The 26,366-nt window shown below is 38.1% G+C and overlaps 1 protein-coding gene across 5 annotated transcripts in view; it reads left to right on the forward strand.

The window, feature by feature from the left end:
• The window catches only part of IGF1 (insulin like growth factor 1), a 76,696-nt gene extending 52,580 nt beyond the window's left edge, over window positions 1-24,116 (forward strand). For 2 of the 5 annotated variants that reach the window (XM_027594208.2, XM_027594209.2), the window contains exons 3-4: window positions 1,717-1,898; window positions 17,804-24,116. In XM_027594208.2, coding sequence (XP_027450009.1) covers window positions 1,717-1,898; window positions 17,804-17,863 — 242 coding nt within the window. In that variant the 3' untranslated portion in view covers window positions 17,864-24,116. Of the gene's footprint in view, window positions 1-1,716; window positions 1,899-3,626; window positions 3,789-17,803 lie in introns of those variants that run through there. The other 3 variants (XM_027594205.1, XM_027594206.1, XM_027594207.2) reach the window with 2 other exon arrangements.
• Window positions 24,117-26,366: the final 2,250 nt, after the last annotated feature.

The raw sequence follows: 26,366 nt of genomic DNA on the forward strand, positions 1-26,366 counted from the left end.
ATTTGGGTTTGTAGAGGATGCCATGAATGGTTGGCCCTTCAAGCAGCAAGGCAGCCAAACTAGTTTGGTAGCAGGCCATTACTATGGGTCTGATCTTCCCTAACTAGGGAGTTCAAAATATACATGGGGATTTTGACTTTCAAAACACCATTCTGAAGAATGGTGTCATTATTATACAAACATGAGGCTTTTTATTTAAAATATAACATTGTCTTCTGTGTCGGCAATAAAGATTGAATATATGCCAGATTGATTAGCTGGATTCTTCAGGATCCGTGGTTCATAAATATTCCTCCAGGAAGGCTGGATATCAGTGCAGAAGACCAGGCTCCCCACCTCCCAGAGGAGGTAAGGGAGATGAGAGAAAGCCAAGATCCAGTCCGCCCTGCCTTTGTCTGAGCCAGAGCAGTTTCACTTTTGTCTGCTTTATCTATTGGTGTATAGGCAAGATTTAGTTTAACAGAAGTTCTACTTTAACAAAAAGCTTACAAGAAACTCAGGTACATTTTAAGTTCCTGTGGCAAGTTCACATAAGCTTGTTTTGCCCTCTCTTTTAATTCTAGAGCCAGGAAAATTGTGTCCAAAATAAAACTAAACCAAAACCTATTTGCCAAGTAAAGAGGTCTAATTTGCAAATATCAAAAGAAATTTGATTCATGATGTGCCATCTGGGCAATTAGAATCACATGAAAGATGGACATTTAGTTCATTCTGTCTCAGTGTAGTAATTCTATAAGAAACAGAATTGATTGTTCTGGTCTCTCCAGGATGATAGGAGAGGAAGCCCCATCACACTAGTACTGTTATCAATTCTAAATTCCAAGGCTTCAGGATGCACTTAATACTAAAGTTGTTTCTTCACAGACTATGTAAGATCCTGGAAAGGGTACTCAGAGAAAGTAAACTAACATTATTTAGGATCTATGATCTATGTCAGGTGATATTCTAAGCACAATTCATACATTATCTCATGGAATCCTCAAAGAATCCTTATAACAAAGATACTATTAAGCCTACTTTACAAAATAGATAAACTGGGCCCAGGAGGCTTAAATAACTTGTCCATAGCTACACAACAGGTCTCCTGGGCTCTCTGAGCCACTTGAACTCTGCAGGGAATAGATCTGAGTTTGAATCCTGATTCAACCCCTTACTGCATGAATGACTTGAAGCAAGTCATTCCCCACTCCAAGTCTCAGTTTCCACATCAGTAAAATGAGGAGCCCTTTCCAGACTTGAAACCCCTTTGATACTCAACCTGATGTTACAATGGAAGCTGTTAAGCAAAAGAGCAAACACTTGAGCCACGCTGCACATAAAAACTATGCAGATTTGCTAAAAAGATGAAGAAAATTTAAAACATGATGTTCTTTTAATTAATATTCTTAGCAGCCTCCAAACTAAGTGAATATATAAGGAAAGATTAAGTTTGTGCATAGACAAGATCCTTGACTACAGGTTTCTGAGAACTCGAGAATTAACACAAAGTACATGGTGCATTGAGTTAGTGCTAAGGAGTTTGAGGCAGAGTCCAGAGACACACTGGAATCCAGAAGGATCTGTTAGGTCAGGAATTGTTGGGGAAGTTTCATGAAGATGTTGAGACATATAGATTTGCCAGGTGTGAGGAGAGGAGAGGCTTCAGGAGCTGGGTAGAACTGTGAAGATAGCCAATTCCCCTCTAAAGCTAGGCCACTCTGTGTTTGATTTGCACAGACAAGCCCACGGGGTATGGCTCCAGCAGTCGGAGGGCACCTCAGACAGGCATCGTGGACGAGTGCTGCTTCCGGAGCTGTGATTTGAGGAGGCTAGAGATGTACTGCGCACCCCTCAAGCCTGCCAAGTCTGCCCGCTCAGTCCGTGCCCAGCGCCACACCGACATGCCCAAGGCTCAGAAGGTAAGCCCGCTGGTGGGGAGGGATCCACCATCCTCAAGATATTGAGGATACCTGTGGGTAGGCCAAACAAATTATGCCCCACAATCTCCCGGCTTACAGGTCAAAAAAAGCAGCATTCTCACCTCAGACATCCATCCCTTTGGTCACTCCACATTGCAAATTCTTTCCACTGTTCTGGACTATCTGATACCAGAAGACAATGGAGAACAGTCACTAAACATGAGCTTTGGTATCAGACAAAACTGAAGTCCTAGCTTCACCAGTCACCGGCTGAGAGCCCTTGGCCAAATAACATAATCTATCCAAACCTTAGTTTCATCAGTAAAATTGGGATAATAATACCTTCTACATCAAGTCATTTTAAGAATTAATAAATACACATGCAATTCTTTTCACATCCTGCACAAAGTAACTGTTGGACAAGTGTTAACATCTTTCATAATTGTAATTAATAACAAAGCATGTAACTTTTCAAGTCCTGGTATTCTGCAAAGTTGCAAAGAAAAAAAAATAATGCTAAAATGGGAACTATTTGAAATTCATGTTCAATGGCAAACTTATTAAAGAAAAAACCCATTAAACATAGAAATTTTTGGGTTTTTTTGTTTTTTTTTTAAGATTTTATTTATTTATTTGAGAGAGAGAATGAGATATAGAGACAGCATGAGAGTGGGGAGGGTCAGAGGGAGAAGCAGACTCCCTGCCGAGCAGGAAACCCGATGCGGGACTTGATCCTAGGACTCCAGGATCATGACCTGAGCCAGAGGCAGTTGCTTAACCAACTGAGCCACCCAGGCGTCCCAAACATAGAAATTTTTGTTTGGCTCTAAGAATACCTAGAAATTTCTAATGATCAAAATCTGTAGGTGTCTTTTTCTATGAACTAGACTTCAAACAAACCTTAGAGCTACTATCTATGCCATCAAAAATACAGAAATCATCTGATGCATATTAGTCACTTGATAAGTTTTGTTGAATGAGTGAATAAATGAGTGAACAAATGAGAAGTGATTAAATTTTAGTCCTCAAGTAGAAAGAATGAGAACTGAAAAATAGGGGATAGGTGAAGGAGAAAAAAGAAAGTGAGGAAGGGTGGGTAAGGAAAGTAAAGCCCAAGTAGGTCTCCTTGGGGACACTGTTTAAAAAACAAAACGAGAAAACAAAAACAAAAAACTGTGGTTTTACTCTTTGGAGCCAAAACTAGCACTGTGCAGAAAGCATAAGAAGAAAAACCAAGAAGTTCACAGTGACACATGTGCTGCTTCCTGGTCCTACACTGCAGCTGAACCTGGAGGAGGACCAGGAGCTTAGTGGAGAGGTGAACCCAGGGAGTCACCATGAATGATGGAAAGGGCTTAGGCATAATCTGGTGCACAGAGAACACAGTAGCCAGTGGGTAAGTCAGGGAGCAAGCATCATGGAAGTAACTTAGGTGAATGTGGTTGAGAAGCGTGCTTGAGGGGACAAACGCAGGTCAATTCTTTCTCTTCCCAGGTGACCCAGTGTCTCACAATTTCTAGCTGGAGAGGGGGTGGGGGTCAGAGATGAGTCCCAGAGTTCTAGAAATTTGGGTCTTGTGACTGAGGCCTAGACATCCTTCCAGCACCAATGCTGTCTCCTATACCACATGGAGCCCGGGCATTCTGGGCTAACTCAAAGGCTCTGTCTTCTGGGACACACCAAGGGAACCACCTGTTCTCAATGCAATTATTTTTGTGATGTTTGCAGTATCATCCCCCATCTACCACCAAGAAAACGAAGTCTCAGAGGAGAAGGAAAGGTGGGCCAAAGAAACGCCCAGGAGGGGAACAGAAGGTGGGGACGGAAGCAAGTCAGCAGATGAAAGGAAAGAAGAAAGAGCAGAGAAGGGAGACTGGAGCTAGAAACTGAATGCAGAGGCAAAAAAAAAAAAAAAAAAAAGGAAACTGGAGGAGAGAAGGACTAAGCAGACAGAGGCAAGGACGATGAGAGAGAAGTAGACAGCAATAAAGAAAAGTGGGAAGTGCTATAGAGGAATGAAGAACAGTAGGCCTGGTGGAGCTAGATAATGCATGTGATGGAAGGAGAATGAACCTGTTGTAGAATGTGGATAACAAACATGGAGAGAATGAAAAGAAAAATATAATGCCCAAAGAAGTCCAAAGAAAAACAGTGGCAAGAGTGAAAAAAAGAACACAAATTATAAAAGAGGCAAATAAGACACTACATTATGCCCCCCCCACAAAAAAACAAATAAGAGTAAAAGAATTAAGATAAAAACCAAGGCTTTTTTAATGCATTTTAAAATTTTGTGTGAGGCTATTATAGAAGAATTGGCCATGTCAATGTATGTCCAGAGTTAAATATTAGCCCAAAATTCTCAGCAAGACTGAATTGTGTCATAGAAGTTCCCAGATTTCCTTTCCTGCAGTGTCATGGAGGCTAGGTTTCTTAGTCAAGTCCAGGTTCAGGCCAAAGGGCACTGAGTATTTGCCTAAAGGCCTGTGAGGCCGGTGAGGTAACCTACAAGAGGAGGTCGTTGAACCTTTCCTTTTTTTTTTTTTTTTTTGCACTTTGGAATCAGATATAGAAGATGTATTAGTTGTATTGGTCTGATTGGGCTGCCATAACAATATACAACAGACTGGGTGGCTTAAGCAACAGATATTTTCACACATTTCTGGAAGCTTGAAGTTCAGATGAAGGTGTTGACCTCATTTTAACTCAATTACCTCGGTAAAAACCCTATCTCCAAATAGGACACGTTTTAGGTACTGAGAGTCGGGATTTTAACTTATGAATGGCCAAGGAGAGACATAATTCAGCCCATAACAGAAGACTTCTGATGTCTGATTACTGCCTTCTAATCCTATCTCCTGTAAAACTCTGTGTATATGCCTATCTCTGTCACACACACACAACACGCACACGCACATGCACATGCACACACACAAATCAAGTTTTTCAGATATGAAATCCTGTGAGTTTCTGTTCCATGGAAACACTTCGACAAAAGGCCTCTGAAGTTGATTGGTTCAATCCCTTCATTTTAAAGAAAAGAATACTGAGATCCATAAAAGGGTAAAGGCATGCTTGAGTTCTAAGCTGCCCTCCTTCTGGCCAGCAGAGAAGAGCCCATAATCAACATGGACTAAGAAAGAATTCTGAAAGGAAAAGATGGGGCAGAAATAGACGGCACATGAAATCTTCCATTAACTTAATAGTTTTCCACCAGAAGGAAGGGCATGAATGAGAACAAGGGGCTGGATTTCTCCGAAGGTAAAAAAAGCTAAGTAGAATCACAGAATTTAGGTCTTGTAAATCTTCTCCTTCAGCTTCTTTGATTTAATTAGTAGACTTAGCATCTTCATAGATATAGAACAAAAAGTCTCAAGATCATCCAAATTGTGAATTCTAAGAGCTGAGAGAGGGTGTAGGAGAGCAGTGGTCACCCAAGCAAATGATGACACTTGGGGTAAGAAGATGACTAAACCAAGAAGTGAAGTATTTCATCCAAGTAACCTACTTTGAAGATGTCATGGTATAAAGGAACCTCCTTTCCACCTGGTCCTTCATGTCCCTGCTGTTTCTACTTCAGGATCATCCTTTCTCTATGGTGCAGTGAAAACCCAGGATATATAATAAATATAACATAACAAAACATATAAGGCCATGCCCAAGGCTCAATTCAGGAAGAAAAGGTCCAGTCAGAAATATGTCAAGCCCCAGATGAGAGCTAAGCCACTTCTGCTGTGGTTGCAAAAGCCTGGCCTATCTGAATAGACAAGGGTAGGCTGGTGCCTAAGCCCATCTAGACAGTCACCTTATTCAGGAGATGCTGAGTTCTTCTACTAAGACATCCATGCTTTGAGACCAACCTCAGGCATAAACCAATGTTTATTGCGACCACCACCTGAGAGTACCCTGCAAATACAGATGGTTCTTCAAGTTCCACAGAAGAATTAATAATTCATGTCCTATGGAAAAGTTCCTTAGAGAATTATCTCTTCCCTATTTATTGTTGACTGCGTAAATGTCAATTATGACTCAAGGCTTTGGATAAACTATAATAATACTCTATGATAAGCTTCATTCAAAAGAAGTGAGGCAAAGACTTTAAAAGAAAAAAAAAGGAATGGAACTTCCTAGTTAAAGAATGCTTAACTCTCACACTGTGGATTAAAATACACTTCTTTTTGGAATGGGTTTTATCAACTCTAAAGTAGTCATCTTGAATGCCTACATATGATTTCTGAATAATATGAACTAAGTAAATAGGAAGAATCTATTATTGTCTTTCCATCTCCTCCTTTCTAGTGTCAATACACAAGTACCTAGTGATACATGGCATATAATGCTAGATGGATGGGTGGGTGGATGGATGGATGGATGGATGGATAGATGGATGAAATAGATGGACAAATAAGTGAGACAGGAAGCTGAATAGTGGTAGAGAAAGACAGACCATAATAATAAGTAGCATTGCTGAGATGAAATGATTCCTCTCATCCTTGCATAGGACAATAAGGCAAGGACAGAGTAAGAAAAAGGAGGGCAAAGGAGATGCACTGACAACAAGCCTCGCATTGCATGTTTAGAACTTCCTTCTGGAGCTTAAACTGAAATTGTTCAAGGACCCACTGCTAAAGGTGGCAACTGGCTGAGTAGTACTTTATAGTGAATGTTATGTACCTATTTCTCTCCTCAATGCTTTCTTGAAGTGTGCAGAGTATTAATCATCATTTAAAATTCTGTTTCTACCATATCTTGGTGCCAAACGATGACTGTAAAACTAATGGGAAGATGGAAGGAATCATGATCCTGAAATCAAATTGTCGAAAAATATTTTTATTGAGCACCTACAATGTGCCAACCTCTGTACTAGGCATGAAGGAAAATTATAAGGATTGAAGGGGCAGTAAAAGATAGCAGTTAAGAATACAGACTCTAGAGTCATGCTGCCCGGGTTCAAATCCTGACTCTCACTTACTGGTTGTGTGGCCTTGGGCAAATCATGTCATTTACCTGTGCCTTGGTTTTCTTGTCTGTCAAACAAGGGTACAATTGACTCTACTTCCTATGGTTGTGAAGATTTATTGACATAATATCTATATAAATGTGTATGTGAGCATGTGTGTACAAATAACATATCATATTGCTTAAAATGGTTCCTGGCACATAGTAATCACTATTAGAGTTTTAGTTAATATTATTTTATCTAGTTCTGAAAATTAGAGCCATCTGAAAAAGTAATAGATCTCTTTAAATGGAAGTGAGTCTTGTATCACTAAAACCTTCAGGGCCAAGCTTGCCAGCACTTTTTGGTGAGGTGGTAGCTGGGTTTCAAGCAGATAATAGAAGGGAACTCAGTGACCTAAGAGCCCTTCCAACCCAAAGAACCCCAGTTCTATGAATAATTCCAACTTAAGTGGAAGCTCAGCTCTCCCATGTGAGGAATCGTTAACTTTTATTTCAAGGTCACAGAATGAACTTTCAGAAAACCACCATTTTTCTCAACCAGTTAAAATCAAATGTAATATGTGTTTTCATTTCATGGTGCCTGAGGAAAATTTAACTGTAGCATGAACTCCAGCTCTTACTAGTTTTAAGTAAAATTGCCAAAATAAATAGAAATGTGGGATATTTCCGGGCTCACACAGCTTCCGGGACATTTCAGTTTCTAGGGCTGCCGATCCAGTGCCTTTCACAAGCATTTGATCTTCTTTCAAACATCTCTTGAAAACAAACAAAACCTCATACAGCTTCGAATGTGCGTGCTGTTAGGATGTAAGGGTGGAAAAAAAGGCAAAAAAAAGAAGTTCTCCAAGAGCCCCTCCTCCCTCCCTTAACCCCTTGACCACCCTCCCACCAAACACCAACAGGAAATAATGTTTTCTTAAGTAATATTTTGCAATTTCTCAAGTCCATTAGCATCTATGGGGGAAAGATGAGGTCTATTCTCTTTACTTGTCTATGTGAAGGGAATAAGGCTCTTTCACTATTTAATAGGTAACAGGGAGCTGACTTTTAATCCAAGGGCAAAGTTGATAGTTTGAAGTTAAAGTGGATGGCTTTGGTAGCAATAAGAAGATAAATTGTTTTAGACGAACCAGAATGCTCTTTTATGAGGTTAGGGATTTGGGGTGACTTGTTTTCCAAAATTATAGGTAAATATAATTTCTTGGTTTTTCTTTCAGTGAAGAATTCCTCAGGTTATATGCTCACCAAAATGATTAAAAGTCCAGCTACTAATTGCTATGAAAATCAGTGACAGTGATTTATTGACCTAAGCAAGACAAGCCCACATTTAAAGAAGGAGCAGGTGAGGTTAGCAAATGTTCTTCAGTGGCCATGAAACTTCCAGGTCAAAATCAGCTTCTCCATCCTCAGGGTGCTAACTGAAATCTGAGCACTTTTCCCTGATGTCTGCATGTTTGGGGTTCACCTTTGATGGGACTCTTTAATGCCTTTAGTGCTACCTCACTTTTATCCAGCAACCAAAAGAGATTATTTAGAAATACTGACTTATGTTTAAACTCAAAAGAGAGAAAAAGAAATAGAGAATGGCAGCGAAATTATGTGAGATGTGGACAATGGACCTGTGAGTCCATATCTGGTACTTCTAGCAAGCAGCCAGGAAAGTTCTCACCATATACTAGAAGCTCAATTACAGATCTGATGGGCTACTGCTAGATAAGTAACAAGAGCTAGAAAACATTTTGGAAAACTCCTATCTTTATTTTATTAGCTAATGTTCAGGAAACTAACTCTTTTGAAAAGTGGAAGTTTGATACAAATAAGGCACCCAACTAATTTTAATTCTAAAGGTTCTTGCTGTTAATTTACAATCTGTAATTAACTATAGAAAATAGTTTTGAGGAGAAAGAGATTCTTTTCCCTACTTTCTGTGTGTGTGTTTACATAGTTTTGTGTTCTAGCATTGTTGCAACCACTAGGGATTTGGGGTGAATCACTTTCCAAAATTATAGGTAAATACAGTTTCTTGGCTTTTCTTTCAGTGAAGGCAAATTCTTATGTGAAAACTAATCATCATTCAGGAGAAATCACATTATTCCTTTGTCTTCTCAAAGGCCCAGGTTTAGTGCTAAATTAAATATTATTCAGGAAATAAAGGGAAAATTATTGAAGAGGGAGAAAGAAGTTGGTTTTCTTTCTATTGTATCTTCTAAGGATCCATGGATTTCAACTACTTCCAATCTGATCTACAGAGAGAAAGAATGGTTCTGTATATCAGAAAACAGAAACTTTCACACAGAACCAATTTGCAACTTTAGAAACTTTCAGGTCTAATTCTTGACCCAGCACAATCATAGTTCAGTTCATCCAGCCTGTCTTCATTCCAGCATCCCCTGCTCCTACTTCTATTAGAGATTGGGGTTATTGGCAAAAACTATCCAATGCCTTTTCCACCACTTTCCCCTTCCATAACTGTAAACCTCTAAGTTCCTCAGTTCACTCTGGCATACATACACTTTTGTTCCCATTGGATCATACAAAGGTACATACATTTATTTGAGTAGGCGTGTATTACTGTCACTATGGAAAGAAGGAGGCAATAGTTTATACCATCCTTTCTGGCTTCTCTAACTAGTAGGGTGAAAATTTCTATAGGAAGGTGGGATGTTAAGAGCAAGACCTATGAAAGACTGAGCATGATGGCAGTTCTTCTGTCTGGTAAAATAACCCCAAAGTTCCCACTGAGAGACCAAGAGATTTTACATCAAACCCAAAACTGACCAAGTAGCCCCGTCTTCTAAGATGGGATTCTCATGCCAAATGTTTTTATAAAATTCTGTGTAAAATATATAAATGTTTATATGGGGCTTTCTGTCTGGCCAGTTCCAGGAGGTCAAGTAATCAAAGACCAACCATCCCTGCCATCTGTGAAAATATGATGTGCTCTTTTCACAGCTATAAATAACAATTATGGCAAGACAAAAATTCCAAATGATTAGGTGCAAGACCATGGCAGGTTGAGGGTTGGGTAAAGATTCCTAATCAGTTGACTGTTGTAGACTTGGGAATATGCGTTATTTATGTCATGGTGTGTGGGTGGCATGCTTGAATAGTTCCATGAGGCATTGCAGGACTAGAAAATAAGGAAAGTATAAATGAATCAATAAATACATAGCGCTATTACTGTTACTTTGTCAATATCGGTTGACTTAGGCCACTGTTGGATGCTCTGGTTTGTCTTTCTGTAAATAATGACATTTATTTCCTTCTTCAAATGAATATTAGGATAGAGGTAGAAGTGATTTTGGCACAATGAAGCAATTCTGATTTCTAAAAACTGTATACACGCATGAATTGTTCTTGCGCCATTTTCTGTCCTGGAAAAGCTCTGCTGGCACCATGAGTGTTTACTTTTATAAGCTGAAAGGCTCCCATCAACGTCAAACAGATGCAAATCACTTTAACTTGTCACAGTGTTATTTTGTTCATCCTAAAAGTTCAGACAAGCCTTTCAAACTTCCAGAATTTCTCTCAATTCAGCGAGGAGGAAAATTTAGAACACAGTATTTGAGTGTTCTGCCCAGATGTGTCACACACACAAAGAATGAGTGGAGGAGGGCAACACCCTTTCCTACCGATCCTGTGAACTCATCACTATGGCGTTGAAATGACACCAAAAGCTACAGCTCTGGGACACACATCTCCTCAGAACATGGCAATATAAATCACTTCATATACTACTTTAAGTACTCCAGCATAAGTTGTATGTCAGATGTATGGCATTTTGGAGGCTTGAGAAAAAAAATAATCAAATCCAGTTTTCAGGTAAAAATGTGCTGAATCTTTAGCACACATCAGTGAAATTGTTAGAATGTGGTGTTTCACTTTTTAAAGTACCACAACATTTGAACCTTTCAATAATTCCAAAATCAACTCCCTCTGGGAAAGATAGTGTTCTTAAACTTTTTTTTAATTTAAAAATGTAACACAAACACAAACAGCTAACTAAACAAGCTGCCCATAAAATCAACAGTGTAAGCAGTCTGAACCCTGAAGTGTTTTACAACACCCTTCAAGACTATTAAAGGCAACGTAAATACCTCTTGCCAACAAGGGAAAATACCCTTCAGCACTTTTTTTCCTTTACTTTTTTTCCCCAGGATTTTAAACAATTTTGGTAGTGATTTCTTACATCACAGACAGAAATATTTGAAATAAAGTCAGGTGGTATCCTTTGAAGAGTAAGAAAGTTGCTAAATCTGGATAATCCATGAATAATTATGGGACAAATATAAATTCCCTAAATCCTAGGGATTCCTAGGGATGCACCAGTCTCTAGAAAAAAAGAAGTGTACATCTGGTATCCCAGCATTCCAGGGAGCTCTAAGCACTCAGTAAGTAGATTCCCTTTCTCCTACCAGGGAAAGGCAACACCCTCCTATGGGATGGTTACAACAGTAACTATAAAAAGGGCAGTGGGCAGTAAGAATAGCTGGTATTTATTAAGCACATGCCCAGTGGTAAGGATTATAGTGAATTATTTCAGTTAATCTTCACCATTAGATTATAGGGTAAATACTAAAATTATCCCCATTGTACAGATTTAAAAAGTTGGGCTGAGGATGGCCAAATGTCTTGCCAAGGTCTTGCTCTAACAAGTGGCCAGACCAGAATCTAAACTCAGGAGGGACTCCAGTGTGTTAACCATGCACTGCACTCTCTTTTCTGCATTTTTCGTTGATACTTCTTGTACCACAACCCACCAATTGTAAGTTCCAAAACAGGAGGGGGCTCTGTGCTATTTGTCCCCATAGAGAGCACAGCAGGAAGTAGGAAGCCATGCAAGGGTTGCTATTTAAACTCTATTCTACTACTTCTACAGAAAAATTAAAACAATTTAGCAAGCTTTTCCTGATTTGCTATGCTTGTTGGAAGTACTGTGCATCTGGGAAGGATACAGAGGTGAAGGAAACATGTTACCTATCCTCAAGGAGCTTACTTTTCCGTGGGGAAACAAACACAGACATATTTACTCTACAGCACATCAATGCTCTAACAAAGGTAGAGGTAGAGTGGACTCTGATAGCATTGAAGCCTGAGCAGACTGATGTTGCTAATAAATGAGTTCACAAAATGGATCAAAATCAAGGGCCCTTGAAACAGTAGGCTATCTCACACACAACTATGCCAGGTAAATGTGAAGCGTGATCACCTGCACTCATAATAACATTATGAGGTGGGTGCTTTTACCCAACCCTTTCTTTTTACAGAAGAGGAAAGAGAGGAGAGAACAATGTAGTGATTCTCAAGGTCCCTTAATTCCTGTGTGGGGAGGTGGTATCCAAACCAGGTGTGTAAGCCCAGGTCTTTGGGGAAACAGAGATGAGACTGGGTTAAATGAGCAGGATTTTATTAGGGGAAATACTGGTGTGAAATAGGTGGGGAATCGGGGAGCCTGGGCAAGCCATCAGAACACAATGCAAGTGTGACCCCAAGTGAAGGAGAAGGGCCTGCAGAGAGAATGTTGGGTGGAAATGTCTTGGACTGCTGTATAGTCTAAGGAAATGTTCAGAAAAGCCACTGAGGAGTCTTTGAATCAAAAGTTTGCCAATAAAGGAATCTTGTGTTTCCCAGGAATGGGTCTACCTGTATCCCCACCATATTCATTCTTGTCTTTGGGGAAGGTGTCAGCTCTGGGCCATTCACCGTTGCCAGAGAAAAGGGTCATATTGGAAAAAATGGCCATTCCCACCATAACCACAGAAAAGGTAGGATGAGGTAATTTCCAGGAAAAAAGGAAGAGGCTGAACAGACTGACATTATGTCTAATCTATATACCTTTTACTTTGTTAAAGAGGCAACCATCCCACCAGGAGCACAAGTCTCTTGAAATGTGCACCTTTGTCCTTTGGTTTTAAAAAGTCACATCCCAAAGCACTGAGTAGACCGCATGACACTTACTCTCTTGGCTCCCAGAGATGAAAGGCTGACCCAACTATCCTGGAATTTGAACTTGTGATTCCCTGAAGTAACTTTGATATTGAAACATCTAAATCATCCTCCACAATTTCATGTGTTTCCAGGCCAAACCAGCAAAGTAGCTAGAGCACATCCTTTTCTACAAGCAAAGAGCTGATATCTGGACGATCTTTCCAATTATCTGTTCCTCTGTTTCCCCCCTATTTTGCCCTTTTTAGGAGAAGGTCAATGCTGAATTAGGATTTTTTCTATACAATAGGCTGCTGTCTACGGCCATACCACCCTGAATGCGTCCGATCTCGTCTGATATAAAATAGGCTGCTAATATTCCATGCTGGACATTATTTTCCCAGCATTTCTTATAGGGTGCCAGGCTTTTCTTAGACTTTATGTCATACAATACTTACTTGTTTGGAGTAGTTGAGATGGAAACATAGTCTATTGAAAACATCACTGCTTCCTCTCTGAAATTTAAAGAGACTATTATCATCCTTCTTTTAGATGCTGTTTCTCAGGCAAAACCTCATAAAGATAGGTGGGGCAAAAAGAAAGGCTTATGATATCCACAGGGTTAGCTTTTCCTAAATGAACACTGTGCTACTAAACTCCTATCAATAATAATATAAATGGGGCCCAGCTCACTCTTGTGGTAAGGGACGGTACACCTCCGTAGTTTAGAGTCTAGCCTTACCCTCTAAACAAGCATATAACCACCATCTGGGATCATGGGCAGCTTATAACATTGTCAGTTATTATTATTGGAAAGATATTTGGACCTTGAAGCACCCAAAAATGTTTTATCTTTTGGGGAAGCATTATGGTAGAATGGCTAACTGGTGAGTTCCAGAATCAGAGGAAACTGGTTGTTTAGCTTTTCTAAGCTTCAGATTCCTTAAAGGCAAAATGAACAAGACATATTATCTATCCCCAAGAGAACTAGGAAAATTAAATAAGAAAAATATGTGCAATTAACATATATAATGTAGTGCCCAGCCCTGAGTGAGAGAAGTATCTTATTAAAATAATAAATTGTCTAATTATTAGTCCTAGGTCTATCAGTTTGTTTTTATGTGACCTCAAGCAAGTCACCAAATCTTAGCAAGCCTTAGGTTATAAATAAGACTGATGCAAATAATATCACTTTACTGGAGATTACCATGTAAACTATAAAGTGTCCGCAAATGTTAATCAAGGTTATTGTTACTGCCATTGTTATTAGCTCTCAGTGATCTTTTCAATCAAAAAGTTTGTGGATTGCTTTCTTTTGTAAAGCCAGGAGCTAGGATAAGAGCCAAGAGACAATGGGAGAATGTGAATTTCATGTAATACTTCAGGGCATTCACCAGCTTCCTAAATATCTGTGTATGGTACACAATGTGTTACTATGTATATCACAAATTAAGATGTTCTGAAACTTATTCCCTGATGAGTTGGTTAACATTTCCTTCGAAGTGATAAATTTCCTCAACCAACCTGAGTGAGCTAAAGGGCCAAGATTTTTTTTTTTTTTAATAATCTTACCTTCCCTGGTGTCAGTAGGAAACAATATTTACTCACTACTGTTTTCCTTTCAAAAATCTGTCTAGTTGCATACTAGAAACAGTGTCAGCTGGTTTGTTTGTCTTGGACAAGCTGTTGAAGTGAAAAGTTTTTGCTTGGCTCAATGTGGGACAGTTTCATAACCCTTCAAGAAGTGCATTGAAGGTGGGTGCCAGTTCCGGCTGCTTCTAACATGCCTCCACTTGCTGCCCATTGTCAAGGGTGGCCAATGTAATTAAATTAAGACAATAAGCAAAGCAACAGATGCGACTGAGACCAAATCCCTGAGTGCTTTTGTTTTGTCACTGTCATTGTCTGCAACAAAGAAGTCACATGTGAGAGCCTGGGAAGGGAGCCAAATGCAAACCAGACAACATCCCAGCTGGTTTTGAATGGCCTCCACCTTACGCGTGTGTGCATGGGAACCATGCTACTTGGAGCAGTGTCTGCTCTACTCAAGTTAGTTTCTGCCCATGGCTTTGCTGCAAGGCTGAAACAGACTCAGAAGAAATAGGCCAGATCCCTGTCCTCAGACTGACACTTTACACCTCTGCTTTGAGAGAAAAGAAGAAGAATCTCTCTGTTGGGGAAAAGGATAAGATCCATATGGTTAACCAATCTAACCTCAATCCTTTTTGCTACAGCCTTCATGAATTTGAAGAGGGATGGAAGATACCTGAATTTTTTCTTCTGTAAATCTGGGATTAATTTGGCTTGAGAGAAAGACTAGAGATTATCTCACACCTCATCTTTTAATTTGTTACTATTTCTTTCTTGAGCATTTTTCCTAGTATGCTCATTATCCAGATTCTTAAAATCTTTTTCTAAACTGGTATGCTTGTTAAAGAGAAAACAAGGCAAACTCAAATTAGCATATTTTTAGATCTGTTATTTAATTTGATTAGTAGTTTGGTAGAGAAGTGGTATCCTTAATAATGGCCATGTGGGGGTTTTGATGAGCCACATACCATCTGCAGGGTCCACTGCATACTAAACAGAAATGTTTCAAGGAGTTTGGGACAATAGTGATACAACTCTGTAGCCCCATTTGTTTTTCTTCCATTTTTCAGGAGAACTCCTTTAAGAATGCAGATTGGTGGGGGGTGGGAGGGATGGGGTGGCTGGATGATAGACATTAGGGAAGGTATGTGCTATGGTGAGCGCTGTGAATTGTGTAAGACTGTTGAATCACAGACCTGTACCTCTGAAACAAATAATACATTATATGTTAAAAAAAAAAAGAAGAAGAAGAAGAAGATAGTAGGAAGGGCAAAATGAAGGGGGGGGAAATCGGAGGGGGAGGCGAACCAGGAGAGACTATGGACTCTGAGAAACAAACTGAGGGTTCTAGAGGGGACAAGGGTGGGGGGATGGGTTAACCTGGTGATGGGTATTAAAGATGGCACGTATTGAATGGAGCACTGCGTGTTATACACAAACAATGAATCATGGAACACTACATCAAAAACTAATGATGTAATGTATGGTGATTAACATAACATAATAAAATTTTAAAAAATTTAAAAATGCATCTAAAAAAAAAGAATGGAGAATAACATGTAAGATTAGGAATATAAACTTACTGGTAGCTTAACAGTGGATATTTTTATATCAACAAATGCATGTTAAGTGGACTTGGTGAAGTTGTATGGTATCTGGGGGAAAAGTGCCAGTATTTTAAACAGATGCATTTCAAGCTATCCTATACAAATGTCAAACTTCTTCCCACAAATTTTCAATGGCCACTGAGCTAGTTATTTTAATAAACATATTTACACAATGAAACTATCTTCCCTCTATTTAGTCAGTACAGGATATTGCCCGTCAACTTACAAAGTGCTAACTAGCTTTTTAGAAGGACTTGATAACTCTAACATTCCAGGTAGAGCTGAAAAATGTGTAAGAGAAATTACCAAATCCCTATGGGCCTTAGCCAATAGGTTTTATTTCCAGGGATTGTAGTCAATTCTGTCCCAGCTTCTCACACCCTGCAGGTCTCAGGTCTGAACAGTTTCCAAAGTCCTTTACAATGATCTATAAGTTCCTAAGAATGATTGGGTTGAGAGGTCATTACTTTAGCCAGAAGGAAGAATTTGGAGATTCCAGACACCATAGTGAGAACTCTTATTTTTGGTCATGATGAAAACATGTTCTGGGAAAAAGGGATATTGTGGATTCTTGAACTTTATTCTGTACCAATAATGATTCATTATGTCCTCCTCTAAGGGCCTCCTCGTTAGAGGTGAAACCAAGAGAAAAAGCACCTTATGTTTATGCATGCCGATGCCATTTCCTCCCGGATTTAATCCACATCTTCTTATTTGTGTAAACTTTGCTATTTAAATATATTCAAGGATAAAATAATAACTATAGGAAAAGTACAATGACTTGATTATACACATTATTAGAGGGCCCAGTATAGTCATTTAATTCATTCTATAGCTATTTATTGGGCAACTGCAATATTTCAGGCATTGTTTTAGAGAAAGGGATATTAACCATGAACAGACAGATGGATCTCTACTATATAGGGCTTCTATTCTAAGCAAAACTCAATATTCCTTGGATAACAGCATTGCTTGCTAATAAGTGAATGGTAGCACCAAAGCAAGGAACCCAGGGTTTTTAGTGCAGGAATGGTTTCCAATGAAGATGAAATAATAATAACAAGTAAATAATGATAACTAATACTTATATAGTGCTTACCATGTGCCAGGCCTATTATAAGTCTTTTAGGTACTAATTCTTTAATTCTTAATCCTACAAGGTAGGAACTATCGTTATGCTAGTTTATAGATGAAATTGAGACAAAAGAGATTGCCACTTGCACAAGTTCACATAACTAAAACTGAAAGAGTCAGGATTTGAACCCAGCTCAGTACATTTGTGATTTTACAGATTCTAAGTCAATTATAAAACTTCCCAATCTTCTACTTCTAAAACTCTCCCTTTCTCCATAGGAGAAAAAGAAGAAAATGAAAAATGTCTCCTTTTTACAAAAATTAAACCAAAACAAAATGCAATAAAACTACAGAGGATGATCCCAGAATGTGTTCCTTTTCCGCCCCCCCTCTTAGTAGGAAAAGATGCCACAGGCCAGAATTCTGGATTTTTCATTCTCCTTCTGGTCAACGAGTCCATGATAGTGGCAGATGAATAGAAACACATTTTTGTGTGATTATAAAGCAATCTGTAGTCCCCATGACACCAGGGACACATAAAAGTAGCCTGAGTAAAGTTTGACTGCACTAAAAACTAAAGGCCTATCTACTTACATATGTCTTTCTTAGAAAAAAAACAGGCTCAAGGTGTCCGTGAGATTGACCGATGAAGCATCAAATATGAAAGGTTGAGACCCAGTGTTAGAAATAGATGGGTAGGGTACATAAAACTTCATCAAATTAATGTCACTTTTTCTCCCTTATTTTTAGGAAGTACATTTGAAGAACGCAAGTAGAGGGAGTGCAGGAAACAAGAACTACAGAATGTAGGAAGAGCTTCCTGAATTGTGAAGAATGACATGCCACCGGCAGGATCATTTGCTCTGTAGGAGTTACCTGATAAACATCAGAAGACTTACCAAAAAAAAATAAGTTTGATAACATTTCAAAAGACGGGCATTCCCCCCAATGAAATACGCAAGTAAACATTCCAACATTGTCTTTAGGAGTGATTGTGAAAAGCTTTGCACCTTGCAAAAATGGTCCTGGAGTTGGTAGATTGTTGTTGATCCTTTATCAATAATGTTCTATAGAGAAAAATATATATATAAATATATCTTAGTCCCTGCTTCTCAAGAGCCACAAATGCATGGGCGTTGTATAGATCCAGTTGCACTAAATTTGTTTCTGAGTCTTGGCTGCTGGAGCCATTCATTCAGCAGTCTTGTCTAAGTGGTTTATTCTTTTTTTTTTTTAATTTGCACTTCTTTCTACGCAACACAGGCCATTTGTTTTACATTGTCTGATAATCTTGTCTATATTCACCCTCCCCCCACTTCATCTTTATATTTGCCAAATTTGGCCTCCTCAAGAGCAGCAACAAGCAGTCAAGTAGCACACCCAAAAGATCTTAACCCAAAAGATTCCATCTGTGGCATTTGTACCAAATATAAGTTGGATTCATTTATTTTAGACACAAAGCTTTATTTTTCCACATCTTGCTAGAAAAAATTTTGAGGCCAATCATTTTTAGGCATATGTTTTAAGCATAGGAAGTCTCAAACTCTCAACAGTTCCTTCAAATGATGAGTTAATGTGCAAACTGATTAGTAACTTCTCTTTTTTTTTCCATATAGAGCACTATGTAAATTTAGCATATCAAGAATACAGGATATATCACAAACAGTATGTAAAACTCTGTTTTTTTAGTACAATGGTGCTATTTTGTAGTTTGTTATATGAAAGAGTCTGGCCAAAACGGTAAAAGGTGAAAGCAAAACAGAAGAAGCCTGGAGCCCAAGATGATACGAAGGGGAAGGGTCCTAAAAATCCATCCATTTGGGAAAGAAGGCAAAATTCTCCCAATGATGACTTCCAAGAAAAACTTAAGACACAAAGTCCGCTAATGCAAATTTGACTGGGGAGTCCAGAGAGGAGTGGAAAAAGCAGAAGGCTAGGAATTTAACAGTCCTGGCTTCTATTTCTCACTGAAGAAATAAACATTTGCCAACTCTGTCACGGACTCACCATTGTGTGACTTTGGGCAAGTCACTTCACCTCTCTGTGCCTCAGTTTCCTCATCTACAAAATGGGGGCAAAACGCCATCTACCTACCTCACAGGGGTGGTATGAAGATTACAAAGATAAAGCTCCAGATTTTATTCTGGGTTGCTATAAGGGCACAAGTTCAGAGCCCTTCAGTTGCTGGGATGCAAGGAATTGTAGAAACAACCCATTCACCGCATAACTAGGAAACTGATCAGCTGAATGTTCCTGACGTGCTGATTCTTGTCAATGTAGCTATCCCACAAACTATCCAATTATCTAGTTGTTAAAAGCTGCCAGCTCCATCTCTTTTAAAACCCTTTCAAAATAAGTAAGAAATATCTGATATACAATCAGATCTGAATTCTGCATTTGGATTTATGAATACAAAGTGCAAAGAGAGAAAGGAAAAGGAAAAAAAAAAGATTTCCACCAATGAAAGAGGGACTACTCCATCTGTTAGCACTCATTGACTCACCCAGGCAGTTACTAGTAATCTAGTAATACTTCTTGTAATATTATAAATGATACTCTGTTCATTTTGAACAATATAGTTATTCCTTCTCTTTGGGTAACCACCTAAAAAAAAAATGGCCCAGGATTTCAAATATTGAAATAATATCTAATTCTAAAAAAATCACAAAATCACTTTCTCTTATCCTTAGCTATATTTACATATACATTTTTTTTAATTTTTGTTAAAATATGCTTGACTAGAGTTGCTAGTTGAGAGGCAAAATTTTCCTTTAGAACTAGAAATTTTCTTTTATGTCTGCTGATAAGAGTGACCCCTGGCCTTCTGCGGATGCATCTTATCCATTCAACTGAAAATTGATATCAAGAAAATCCAACAGTGAGGATAGGCCCATGGTGACCTAGAAAATGTTTCCCAACTACATTTTAAGATTTTCTTATTAGAACAATGAATCATCCATCATTCAGATCTTTTTATCTGCCTTCAAACTTTTTGGTGAAAAGCCACCAGGCTTGATTACTTCATGCAAAGTGTATTTCTTTGTTCTTGGAAATTGTACATGGAAAACCAAAATAGCATCTTCAGTTTTCATCCCACTGGTTCACCTCAAGGTTCAGAAACCAGAAAACGTCTAAGACTTCCTGGATCTTCAAACACATGCAAAAAGAAGCCCTATATAGTGGGTACCCCTGCTCAGCCAATAAGTGCTTAAACCCTCAGACCCTCAGCATTACTTGAATTGAGCACCTCTGTCAGGCTGAGCAATGTTGTGATCACTATAGACAAATGTAAAAGAAACTAGAAGTCATTTTTGCCCTTTATCTGTTTTCCAGACAGATGTGTTCTGTGGATTTAGATGCTGGACCTCTCTTCCCAAAATGGCACTTCTGGTTTTTATTTCTTTTTCTTCATGTGTACCTTTTAAAATTGCTGTCTCTCAGCAACAGTTTACATGCAATCCTCTGCAGACCTATGGGTTTCCAGGCACAGTTGGATATGGTAATTCTAAGAGTATCTATGACTTATTTGATTCACTTAATAATTCTATTCACAGCCAAAACTACCCTAGTGAGGAAGGCTTTAATATGCAAAGCTTTATTATCTTTCTTCATTTTTTCCAACACATAATCCTCTCCAACTGTATCATAAATCAATGAACTAAAAATTAACTAATTATACTAACTCACTATCTTATTTTTAAATGAAATAAAACTAGAAGACAAATCGATGTAAAACCTCAAAAATCAGTTGATCTACATACTACAGCAGAATGACCCAGGATCGATAGAAAAGAGCACCTAAAATTTCACATCTCAAAACTTTTACAAGCTTTGCTTTGGATTTTTCAAATGAGGCAATTTCAAAATGTTTATGAAAAAGCTATAAATATCGGTAAGAATGAGCTTTCAGTTTACAGGCTTAGCTTTAATTTAACTGACAATACTGAATACCTAGATCAAATTTCGGTTCCCAGTTCCCCAAATAACATTACAGTATCTTTTGAACACTTTAAGATGAGGAGGATCCACTGAAAAAGTTAATGTATCCTTCCATCAGAATCCACTCTTCTAGAAATAAAGAAAAACTTGCAACACCCACCCCCCGACAGGCACGTGCACGTGCACACACACTCAATCTAAGAGTCCAGTGGAATACTGAGAAGAAATCACTTCCTTGAAAAAACTTATTGGGGGAAAAAAAAAGGCCTAGCCTCCCTTGAGAATCCATCGCCTCCTTGGAATGTCAATGTTTGTGTAGATGACACCATCTCATGCACTGTGGCTCCAGGGTTTCTGTTACTAGTTTATGCACTTGGGAGACTGCTTAAATGGAAGATGTAGCACATTTTGCTTTCCCATTTATTGTTTGGCCGGCTATGCCAATGTGGTGCTATTGTTTCTTTAAGAAAGTACTTGACTAAAAAAAAAAAAAAAAAAAAAAGGAAAAAAAGGAAAAAAAAAGAAAGCATAGACATATTTTTTTAAAGTATGAAAACAACAATTCTATAGATAGATGGCTTAATAAAATAGCATGAGGTCTAGTCGCCACCACCTTTCAACTTTTTATCACTCACAAGTAGTGTACTGTTCACCAAATTGTGAGTTTGGGGGTGTAGGGACAGAAGATGGAATTTTTGTAAAGTTAGAAGGCTCTGTTATTCTGCTGGCTCTCAAACTCAGCAAAATTAGCAATATGTTATCCAATCCAAACACCTCGATCAAGAGCATAGAGTATACATGGGGAAAAAAAGGACCTTACAGGCAAATGGCAGAACAAAACATGATGAAATTACTTACTGATTTTTGTGCTCTCTGCTCTAAAACAGATATTCAGCAAGTGGAGAAAATAAAAACAAAGAGATAAAATGCATAGATTAAATCTGCTAAAAATAGCTTCTGCCACATCCCCCTTAAGTCATTCTTTGGCATTTACTGATTTATAGAAGATACTCTCCCTTCATCTAAACATCTCAAAGAGCAGTAGCTCTCATAAAAAGCAATCACTGATCTCATTGGGAAGTGTTGGAAAGTATTTCCTTATGAGATGGGGGTTATCTACTGATAAGGAAAGAGAAGAATTTATGAGAAATCGTTGAAAGAGATGGCTAACAATCTGTGAAGATTTGTTTTTGTTTTTGTTTTTGGGGTTTTTTTGTTTTTTACTTTATACAGTCTTTATGAATATCTTAATGTTCAAAAATGACTTGGTTCTTTCTTCTTTTTTTATATTGGAATGAGGGATGATAAGTTAAACCCACATAGACTCTTTAAAACTATAGGCTAGATAGAAGTGTATGTTTGACTTGTTGAAGCTATAATCAGACTATTTAAAATGGTTTTGCTATTTTTAATCTTAAAAGAGTGTACTAATTTATTAGAGATGGTTCCTGTTTGGCTCTCTTCATAAGAAAGAGCATTCCCACTCAAATCACCTGGGCTTTCCCATCAGTGTTTTCAAAAGATAAATCTGATTTATCCGTCATTATGGCATCATTTATTTAAAAAAATTTTAATAGAAGAATTGTAATTCTTTATGCCCCTCTCTTGCAATGATCATGAAGTTCAGAATATGAGGGAGCAAAAACAAGAAGAAAATTTTGTTGATTCTTTGTTTTTGGTTTGTTTAAATGCTAGTGTTTAATCCTATAGTACATATTTGCTTATTGCTATTTTAATATTCTAAAAGACTTTCCTGTTAGGTGTTAGAAACTGATACATAGATATCTTTTTTGTGTGATTTCTATTTAAAAAAAAGGAGACGAGAGGACTGTCTGAAGCTTTAAAGTGCATATGGTACAGGATAAAGATACCAATTGAAATAACCAAGTCCTATCTAGAACTATACTTTTTTGGGGGAAACCTCTCATAGATAAAACAGAGGCCCAGGGAATTTTTGAAACTATCTCTATTCCTCCCAGTCCTTATTCATTTAGTATTTGCCTCAAATTTTTATAGAGGGGTGACCAAGCTGAAACCCTAGAATTAAAGGGACCTCTTTAAAAAACATATATTCCACATGTTCCCTCTTAATTTATGATTACACATTGATCTTAAACATGGTCCCTCTTTCTCCCCATTCTTCAGCTGTCATTGATAGGGTCTTTGAAGGAAAAAAATGTTAATTTTAAAAGGGGAACACAAAAGTCCAATGTTACTGCCCAATTGAAATGTGAGTTAAGATGGAGATAGTTTCTCCTACTCTATCCCTGCTAAATCCCCTGATACCTTCAGAATGACCTTTTGTAAACCTTAGAATCTGCCTTTTATTTAATTGCCCAGACCTACTGCATCCAAAAAGTAAACATTATTCATTTTCTTTTGCCCAAAATGCACTGATGTAAAAGTTGGAAAAAAAAAAAAAAACTCAAAAATCCCTTCCAAGTCACCCACTGGCCCCATTTACCTACCCAGAGCAAAGTCACTTCTGTTAATCCCTTAATCTGATTTTGTTTGGATATTTATCTTGTACCTGCTGCTAAACACACTGCAGGAGGGACTCTGAAACCTCAAACTGTCTACTCACATCTCTTATCTGTGTCTGTGTATCATTAAAATGTCTATTCAAAATATTAAAATCTTTCAAACACCATGCAGCTTGTATTCAGTTTACATAAAGGCCCCAAATACCATGTCAGATCTCTTGTTCCTAAGAGAGTTAATGAACTATGAGAACTGGGATTACATCATGTGTTTTGCTTCATATGGTTTTATCACAATTATAGGCCAAGTGTGATAAGTACACTTACAGACACTGAATTTTTCCCTGCTACTTTGAAACCAGAAAATAATGATTGGTCATTCATTATATCTATCTTAGTTCAAAAGCATATTTTTTATTAAATTAACTCTGATTGTATTTGAAATCATTCTTCATTTATGGCAGAGAAATATCAATCCTAATGACTTCTAAAACTGTAACTAACTGAATCATTATCTTACATTTACTGTTAAGTAAGCATATTTGGAAAAATGTATGGCTAGAGCGTCATAATAAAATGATATATCTTTCTTTAGTAATTACATTAAAATTAATCATGTTTGATTAATTAGTTCTTTTGGACAATGTTGGTGTAATGTGTCATTCCTTAAGAATTCTATTGTTATGTAGCATTTTTATTAATGAAGGTCACTGCAACAAATTAACAAGAAAACTTACCCAGAAAAATAAACATAATCATACACCAGAATGGAGATATCTTATAGAATTTACAGATTATATTTAAAAATAAATGTTTCAAAGAGCTTGTACAAACTATGTAAGAGATGTATGAATTGTACGATATATGCATTAACAATAAAGCAGGTGTAATTAACTAACCCCACTCACTGTAACCCAACGGTGAGTTACAATCCATGACACAAGGGTCTGGGAAAAGATTTTCTATCAAATAGGGCACATAATATACAAGTAGCATTCAATATTTACCCATATTGTGAGATTTCATAAGAATGTGGTCTCTCAGCATTGAGTTTTTATTTCAATAAATCTTTCTAAATCTTTACTGAATAGCAAACTCACAGCAGCATTTGTAGAAGCACAAGGTGAAAAGATTAATAATTTCCCTCTTGTTGTTTGAAAGTATCTCATTCTATTTTTCTTTTCTTAAAACTTCCATGAACTATTTGGAAAGTTACCTAAATATAAAAAAGACTCAGGAGACTTGTACTTGATTTTAAGGAACTGCTAGCTATACCAGTTTATTATTTTCCCACGTGCAGCTCACCGTGATTCCCATCACTCCCTCAGAGTCCCCACAGCCCTCCTTAACCCTATCCTCCAGACCTCCTTGTCCTATTTGTGCTCAGCATCTTGCTGCCTATGGCCATGAGCTTCTAACTGCATTGCTTCTCTCCCTAGACAATACTTTTCTCCCTTTATTCACACTAGGCTAATCTGGGCACAGCCTTTCAGTAAAGGTTTTGGGGATGATGAAGTGGGAGGCAATAAAGCACACGGCAGAAATTGGCTGCTAATGTCAAACATCACTGTTAACTAAAATCCATTAAGGAATTTCTGGCTGCTCATGTGTCTCTTGTCATTTTAGTAAGACTCCTTCCTCCTTTCAACAAACTCTCCCTGGAATTACTTCCTATCCAACACTTCATCCTCACCCTTAGAAAGAACTTGCAAAGTTGGGGGCAGGGGGAGAAGCACCTGGGTGGCTCAGGCAGTTAAGCATCTGACTCTTGGTTTCAGCTCAGAGCATGATCTCAGGGTTGTGAGATTGAGCCCACGTCGGGCTTCATGCTGGGCATGGAGCCTGCTTAAGATTCTCTCTCCTTCTCCCTCTACCTTCTCCCCAAAAAAACAAATAAAATAAAAATACTATTCAAATTTGCTGAGCATTTACTAGGGGTCAGTCACTATGCCAAGTAGTTTACCTCTATTATCTCATTAGTCTTTACAAAAATTCTATGAGTCAGGCACTATTATGAACCCTATTTTACAGGTGAGAAAAATGGAGACTCAAAGACATTATGTAACTTACTTAAGGTCACAGACAGGCGGGATGGGCTTGAATCTGGGTCTAAGGACATCAAAACCTGTGTTTTTACTCTCACCACTGCTATTCAACATAGTATTAGAAGTCCTAGCCACAGCAATCAGACAACAAAAATAAATAAAAGGCATCCAAATCGGCAAAGAGGAAGTCAAACTCTCACTCTTTGCAGATGATATGATACTTTATGTGGAAAACCCAAAAGACTCCACCCCAAAACTGCTAGAACTCATACAGGAATTCAGTAAAGTGGCAGGATAGAAAATCAATGCACAGAAATCAGTGGCATTCCTATACACCAACAACAAGACAGAAGAGAGACAAATCAAGGAGTTGACCCGATTTACAATTGCACCCAAAACCATAAGATACCTAGGAATAAATTTAACCAAAGAGGCAAAGGATCTGTACTCAGAAAACTATAAAATACTCATGAAAGAAATTGAAGAAGACACAAAGAAATGGAAAAACTTTCCATGCTCATGGATTGGAAGAACAAACATTGTGAAGATGTCAGTGCTACCTAGAGCAATCTACACATTCAATGCAATCCCCATCAAAATACCATCCACCTTTTTCAATGAAATGGAAAAAATAATCCTAAAATTTGTATGGAACCAGAAGAGACCCCAAATAGCCAGAGGAATATTGAAAAAGAAAAGCAAAGCTGGCGGCATCACAATTCTGGACTTCCAGCTCTATTACAAAGCTGTCATCATCAAGACAGTACAGTACTGGCACAAAAACAGACACATCGATCAATGGAACAGAATCGAGAGCCCAGAAATGGACCCTCAACTCTATGGTCAACT

Source organism: Zalophus californianus, chromosome 9 (assembly GCF_009762305.2).
Source record: "Zalophus californianus isolate mZalCal1 chromosome 9, mZalCal1.pri.v2, whole genome shotgun sequence".
NCBI classification, from domain to species: domain Eukaryota; kingdom Metazoa; phylum Chordata; class Mammalia; order Carnivora; family Otariidae; genus Zalophus; species Zalophus californianus.